General features: G+C 42.6%; 1 protein-coding gene and 1 long non-coding RNA gene across 2 annotated transcripts; both read right to left on the bottom strand.

Annotated features, from left to right (window-relative positions):
* Positions 1-395: 395 nt before the first annotated feature.
* LOC143126264 (uncharacterized) lies at positions 396-1,198 on the bottom strand. The gene is made up of 3 exons (XR_012987433.1): positions 754-1,198; positions 537-638; positions 396-433 (listed from the first exon to the last, which is right to left on the bottom strand). It is a non-coding gene; the product is annotated as an uncharacterized LOC143126264 (long non-coding RNA).
* Positions 1,199-2,621: 1,423 nt separating this feature from the next.
* Positions 2,622-6,650, bottom strand: smtnl1 (smoothelin-like 1). Its single transcript, XM_076288164.1, has 5 exons — positions 6,424-6,650; positions 4,685-5,571; positions 4,122-4,236; positions 3,881-4,032; positions 2,622-3,111 (listed from the first exon to the last, which is right to left on the bottom strand). The coding sequence occupies exons 1-5, from the start codon at positions 6,514-6,516 to the stop codon at positions 2,802-2,804; spliced, it is 1,557 nt and encodes a 518-aa protein (XP_076144279.1). The 5' UTR covers positions 6,517-6,650; the 3' UTR covers positions 2,622-2,801.
* Positions 6,651-7,403: the final 753 nt, after the last annotated feature.

Raw genomic sequence — 7,403 nt, 5'->3', positions numbered from 1 at the left:
TGCTGGGTCACAATTGTAGTCACCATTCCAGTGAGGCCCCAGTCAGTAATGAGATGGGACAAAGCCTCTGTGATGTTGTTAGCGGTGTGGGCTTTAGGAAATTTTACCACTCCCAGGCCCAGCGCTGATCCCAGATTTGTGTTGGCATCTGTGTAGTGGCAGGTGACTCCCAGATATGAGTCCATCGTCAGAGTAGTCCACATGTCTGCAGTGAGACAGACAGGCAGCAGGGATGTTGTGTAATTGTGCCACTGCCTTTTCTTTCTCCACTGCATACTTCTCACTAATCATTGCCTTTAGTGTTTTCCTGGATGGCAGAGTGTAGGTTGGATCCAGCTTCTTCACTAAAGCTCTGAAACCCTCATTTTCCACAAAGGCTGGAGATCTTTAACTATCATGTTGAGGAGGGCGTCATCAAGCTCTTTCTTCCATCCTAAAGATACACAATACAAGCAGTGTTTAACCAAGTGAGCTAAAATAACATGTCAGCTTTTCATAAATGCAGTTCACACTCAATTCACACTGTGTGTACTCACAGTGCATGTTCACGGTGTAGGCCTACTATACAAAATATGTGGCCTACACCCCATGGAGTTCAGATAGGTAGACTATAATAGGCAATGGCCTTATGTTCAGTCCTAAATGCAAAAAAAAAACTTTTTTCAGAACTGTAACTATTTTTTTGTCTTTTATTAAGGGTGTTCAACTTATTTTGAGTAATTATCATGAATAATTTGGATAAAGAAATGTTACCTTCAGTTGGTACAGACTGGGCCTCTGAAGTTGGAGTATCGTCTGCCACAGTTAGTGGGTGTTTTGCACGTAGATGGCGAAGCATTGAAGATGTGTTGTTGGAATAAGACTTGTATCACATATACCTCATGCTACTTTTGTGGGACACTCCAGACTGAAATGTTCCCACACCTGAGAACGGGGTCTCTTGCATGCATTTTCCATAATTAGTTGTGTTAACAAAGTCATGGAGCCTCATGATAGTCAGAATAAATAACAATATTTTTGAGAGAAAAGAATAGTCAATCAAACAAATTTTACAGCAAACATAACAGGAGGGTTAAAGCACACAGTTAGAACTAAATGACACTATAAGCTTCACACCATACATTATCAATGGACATTTTCTCAAACAAAAGAGATTCATTTTAATATGAGATTTGGAGGATTAAAATTCCTTCAGGAAATACTTTTCATATGCACTTGTGGCTGCACAGAAGCGAGCTGTTACTGATTTCATTACAACGTCAACTGCACTGACTGCGCTCATTTTGGACCTTCTCCTGAGCTGGGCCAAAGGCGTGCGGGGTCCGCCTCCAAACATGCTGGGTTACGTGTAGAAGTATACAGTATATAAGACATACCATGTGTTCAACTGAAAGGTAAAAATGTTCTTTGTCCTTTTTGTATTTAAAATTAGCAGTAAAGTTTATAGAAGTGTTCCGGTTTATGGAAGTGATTAGTGCAATCTCACTCATCACACAAAATGCCCTTTGTTACCTACAGAATCTCAATAAATATTGGTCAACCAACCCCTCCCTGCCCAGTAGAATGACATGAGCAGAGCTTTAGGGTGGACTCTTGTCATTGCCACGATAGCATAAGTGTGGTCTTAGGACATTTGTATTTTTGTGGACACAGTGCATCACAGACTTACTGGGTTTCATTATGTAATACAAAATGTCCCCAATATTCTGTCCCTGACAACTAGGTGGCGACAAACTGTTCCCCATAAATTATAGAGGCCCCTGGCCCGTTTGAGGCCGCATAGGTGCCCTCTCAAAAATTGACATGACGCAGCAGCATTCCCATCTTCCTCATGCAAGTGCTTCTTTCCAGACATGAGAACCAGTGAGTCAAACAGAGGGTCTCGCTCCACACAAGTGAAATCCCCTCTCGATGTCTGACACATTGGTGTAAGTGCAATATCAGCTCATTTTTCAGATCAGGAGAGCTGCCCATGTCACTGAAATTAAGTTTGTTAGAGGTGAGATATTAACTTTATTTAATGTACTTCATCCATCATCGTGTGTGTGTGTGTGTGTGTGTGTGTGTGTGTGTGTGTGTGTGTGTGTGTGTGTGTGTGTGTCAGTCAGTGTCACAAGTTTATAATACAGTGGAGTGTCTCTTAAAGGAGCAGTCAGGGATTTTGCAGAAAGTTGTGTTTGTTTGTTTCTGTTTATAATGTTTAAAACGTAGATTATATTTTAACCACGGACCAAACGAAATACACCAGAGAAGTAGCACAACAAAATGGGGACAAACAGGCTGCCCCCACTTTGTTTGTTTCCAGTTTTCGGAGCCTGGGCTCCCTACAGAGACCAGATTTTTATTTGTATTTATGGAATGGGCGTTGTGAGGAGATGATGCTGAATGTGAGAAGAAAAAATGTTATGGGCTTGAAATTGAGTAAAATCCCTGACAGCACCTTTTAATAGGCTGAGATATGTAAAGATAATATGTCAATATTATTATTATTGAATATGACTGTCTTAGACATACATTAATAAATGTTTAATTTATTACACATTTTGTTTTCACAATTCCAAACACACTTATATAAATAAATGATAAGTAAAAAGGTAACTTTACAAACATATAAGCAACAGCCACTTTAAGTGATTAGTTCATAGTAAACTGTGAAACCAAACAGCACAGTGCAGGAGCAACGTTAAGACTATCAATGTCTCCATTAACTACCAATCTTAATCTTCTCTCTCTCTCTTTCCCGCTTTTCCTTTCTTTGTAGTCTCATTTTTTTGTTATCATTCCCCTAACTCTTAGAACTCTTAAGCCTCACTTTCTAACTCCACTTTGCCATCATTTTCTTTCAGTCCATCAGCTTTCTCTTGTGCTTCCTCCTCCTCTTCCCCACCGGCGGCCATCTTGTCCTCAGCTTGCCCCTTGTTCTTCACGTCTTCTGCTGACTCCTCAGCGTCAGCCTTCTTTTTCTCCTCCTCCTCTTTCCTCTTCTTCTCTATCTTGGAGAGGTGGTGACATAGGGATTGTACGTAGGTGAAAACACACATGGGGTCAGGGTTATTCCCCATCAGCATCATATCAGATACATCCAACAGGGGGCAGCAGTCTGCAAGTGACCTGGGAGAGGTGGGAAGGGAAAGGGAGAGAGGACAATGAAATGAAGGTTTGCGTTAACATGCAGGTATTACATTTAAACATGGGGCTGTTATGGATGTACCCAAGTTAGTCTTAGACACTCTACCAAGGCATCCTTCTTGGATGGGGCCAAATTAGATTTAAAAAATGAAAAAAGAATGAATACAGGCACTGTATGTTCCAAAAAGAACACAGGTGAGTCAAACACAGACAGCCACTTTAAGTTATTAGTTCATAGTCATGAAATTGGTGAGGTCATTGGTGACCTCAGGATAACAGGGACGGTGGGACACTTTTTTTTATGCATTGTCCAAAACATTGTATCTGTTTCTGGGGTCATTGTTAAACCACAACCAAGACATGACCACTGGCAACAATGACTTAAACACTTGTATTTACACTTGCATTATAACTCAGCCACAACCAAAACATGACCATTGGCAACAATGACTTATACACCTGGGCGACATTATATCTCAGTCGGCAGTGATCACCGATACATTAACACAAAGCTGTGAGACATCGGGGGCCCACTGAGCTCAGTGAGGGAAAGGCTTTGGCCCCTACTGATACAACTGGAGAACATGAATCCTTACTGGGTCATAAGCTTAGAAGATAGTGGTCCATACCAGTCTGTGTGTTGATACTAAACCTGCAAAATAGGGACTTGATATATTTGATACCAGGTTTTCTGTTGTCCCACTGTGTCTCTCACTCACTCACTCACTCACTCACTCACTCACACACATACTCTGCTGTGCTGAAGGCCAGTGTGAAGTTCTTCTCTCTCTCGTTGGCGTTTAGCGAGGAAAAGTCGAACGCGTCAGGGAAGAAGCGATGGATGAGGGCACAGAACGCCAGACCATTACACCAAGACGAGGAGAAGTTCTCAATTTTCACACTCTATTGGTTGGAGAGAGAAAGGAAGTAGGTCACTTATCCAATCAGCACGGTTTAAGACCTAAACTCCACCGAGACCTGTATCTGCTCACCTCATAGTGTTGAGTTTTGCTGCGACACCATTGGAGGATTTTCTGTTTGATCGATCCTCCATTGGCCACACCTACTGACACACGCTGTACCTTGAAGTTTCGCTGAGCAGGAGGTCTAAGTTGGAAGGAAGTTACAGATATTGAACACAGACTATTAGTCACTGAACTATTGAACCATGTCTAAACACAAACACAACACACATACATACACAACATATACACATACACAACCAATAAAATAACACAATCAGTTTAAATTCCAACTCAAAAACGTTGCAGTCAATCATACAATATACAGTTTAAACACATAAGCCAACATCATCCAGTTCATTTGATGACACTCCCTGATTACATTGTAAGATCGTGTATAAAGTTTGTAAAAATTTACTTGCTTAGAGATAATAGTTTGTCTACATGCAACAGTGTGTACTACTTAATGTTTTGTGTTCAGTCACGGCTGAATTATGTTTGTGCACATATTTGAGCTACACCTATACCTATTTTATTTGTATTGTGATATGTATTCCAATTGATGATGATGATGAGTGATGAGGTTTACTTACTGGCCTTGTTCAAACTTGGCCATGGCATCTCTGCGTGTGGATGGGCGTGCTGATGGTCTAGGACGTGGCATGGACACTGGGACTGTGGGTCTCTTTCTCTCCGTTTCATTACCTCTCCCTTTCTCTTTCCCCACTGCCTCCTTCTCTTTCCCCACTGCCTCCTTCTCTTTCCCCACTGCCTCCTTCTCTTTCCCCACTGCCTCCTTCTCTTTCCCCACTGCCTCCTTCTCTTTCCCCAATGCCTCCTTCTCTTTCCCCAATGCCTCCTTCTCCTTCGCCTGCTTTGGTTCATTCTTTGACTTCCCTGCTGGTTTCTTGTCATCTTTTCCCTTCTGCTTTTCTGAAGGCTTTGCCTCTTTTTTAGATTTGGCATCCTTCTTCTTTTTGTCTGTTTCTTTCCCCTTAGGAAGGCTTTCCTCTTTTTCACTCACATTTGCTCCATTCTTCACCTTGTCAACCCTGGCCTCCCTTTCATCTGATTTACTGTTTGGGCTCTCTGTTTTGTCTTCTCCCTCTCCCTCCTTCGTTACATCTGTGTCTGCCTTTACATCTCCACCACTCTCTATTTCAGTCTCTTTCTCCTTCCCCCCATCTTTCTTCTCCTCAGTCTTCTCCTCAGTCTTGTCCTCAGTCTTGTCCTCAGTCTTGTCCTCAGTTTTCTCCTCAGTCTTGTCCTTTACTTCCTCTACCTCTGTGCTCTGTTCTGTGTTGTTATTTTCAGGGGCTCCTCCCCCACTCTTGGTTGCCTCTTCATCATTGGCCACTGTTTCATGAGGCTCCTCCTCTCCATTCTCCTCATTGGTTGCTTTCCCCTGGTCTGTGTTCCCATTCTCATCAGTGAGGTTGTCTATGATGGTGTCCTTCACCGTGTCCTCTGCCCTTGAGTCCTGTGGAAAAGACAAGACTAAATGAGATGATACTGCGGGGCAAGAGTTCATTTTCCTTGGAGATGGGAGTCCTGCCCAAAGAATTCTCTTAAAATTTTAGCAAGGGAACAAGCTGGCTTAAAAGATGAAAGGAAACCTCTTTGCCCCTACTACAACCTCTGCCCTGACACTGTGTGACCTTTAAGTGGTGTTGGAAAAGGTGACGTGGAGAGCTAAATCCCATACATCTCCTCAGTCCAGGAGAGAGCATCCCTCTTTCCCCCACAGATCTTCTGGTTTATGGCTTCGCGACATGGGTCAAGGACTCGAGCCTAACAAGAGATCTCACCTCCCATAAAACTACATCACACCACTGTTCCGTGGGCCTGTCTAGCAATCATGAGCTTCACCGGGAATGAGGACAGCGCAAACATTTGCAGCACTAATTCATAACCGGCAACTGAAACATGCCATGCACGAGACCTGAGATGAGGCAAAGTTGTTATAATTGTAAAAATATAAATGGTTAATAACATATTAGTTATGTTCCTGTATAAATTGTACGAATAAGATTACAGTATGTGGGACAAACAGATAAGTACAGCATACATATACGCGTGTGTGTGTGTGTATCCATGAACAAGTATGGTTTGTATTCATGACGCATGTTGTGGCTTGTGTGAGAACAGCCATTATATCTAAAGAACTGAACATTATTCAACCTCTCTTGGAAGAGAAGACTCAAAATCCCAGCATGCATATTTATCTTATGAACAACCATGCAGTAGCCTCCTATTAGCAAACTGATATATGACCACTGGCACAAACTTGCTGTTATATGAACCCTACTCAGGCATCAGTGATGTCACTCACCATATTATTGTTCACCTCCGGAAGGTTCCCAGGTGAGACGCTCTCAGAGTCCTCCTTGTCTCTTGACTGCTCCACACAAACTGAACCATCCATTGATAATAATCCAAAGAAGTCAAGTCAAGAAGTTAAAAGAGATACTGTCTCCTTCCTCCTGCCTCACACTTGGTTTTTCTTCTGTCTTGCTTCTCTCTTTCAGCCTTGTAGTCCACACTCTGTAGTCCTCTTTATCCCAGTCAATAGCTCTCTCTCTCTCTCTCTCTCTCTCTCTCTCTCTCTCTCTCTCTCTCTCTCTCTCTCTCTCTCTCTCTCTCTCTCTCTCTCTCTCTCTCTCTGTCTTTCCTCTGACCTTTTGAAGAACACAGACTCCAGAAATAGACAGAGTAGTTCTGGCTCAATCACCCCACAACAGCTGCCACCAGTAGAAACCAAGTGATACCAGCATTACACACACACTCACGCATGCACGCACACATGTACGTGCACACACACACACACACACACGGCATAATTGCTTTATAGGGGTAACCGCTGAATGGGAAGCACGTTATTAATGAAGTCTTACAACCACAGCTCAGTAAAACTGAATGCCATTTTAACTCTATCTCTTTTTCTCTCTTTCTTTCCCTCTCTCTTTCTCTCTCTCCCATATTTCAGCATTCATTGACACAGAAACACAATAAAGATCATGCAGCTTTTAGCAGATGGTTTCTCTATTTAAGGGACACACATTGGTAGTTAACAGACAGATACAGATCACACACACACACAGAAAAAGAGAGAGAGAGATAGAGAAATTACACAATTAGTGTGTTCTTGTCACTTACCTTTGTGAATCTGTAAAGGTGCAGAGCCCGTTTCTCTGCGTCTGTGTGTTTGCCTGAGCGTGTATGTGTGTGTGTGTGTGTTTGTGTGTGTGTGTGTGAGAACCAGTGTCAACCCTAATCCTGCGTTCTATGTGTGCATACACACTCTGATCGCTT

The sequence above is a fragment of the Alosa pseudoharengus genome, unplaced genomic scaffold, assembly GCF_046254945.1.
Source record: "Alosa pseudoharengus isolate Yale_2024_CS ecotype anadromous, Long Island Sound unplaced genomic scaffold, YU_APseudo_1.1 YU_APseudo_1.1_scf_16, whole genome shotgun sequence".
NCBI classification, from domain to species: domain Eukaryota; kingdom Metazoa; phylum Chordata; class Actinopteri; order Clupeiformes; family Clupeidae; genus Alosa; species Alosa pseudoharengus.
The sequence above is the reverse complement of the archived record's forward strand: the minus strand, read 5'-3'. Positions and strand labels throughout refer to the sequence as shown.

Excerpts from the sequence above, each read along its gene's own strand:
- smtnl1 (XM_076288164.1), bottom strand. The coding sequence starts at position 6,516 with ATGGATGGTTCAGTTTGTGTGGAGCAGTCAAGAGACAAGGAGGACTCT. Across the intron at positions 4,237-4,684 it reads GCCAAGTTTGAACAAGGCCA|ACCTCCTGCTCAGCGAAACT; the intron begins GTAAGTAAACCT and ends CTTCCAACTTAG. Across the intron at positions 4,033-4,121 it reads GCAAAACTCAACACTATGAG|AGTGTGAAAATTGAGAACTT; the intron begins GTGAGCAGATAC and ends TCCAACCAATAG.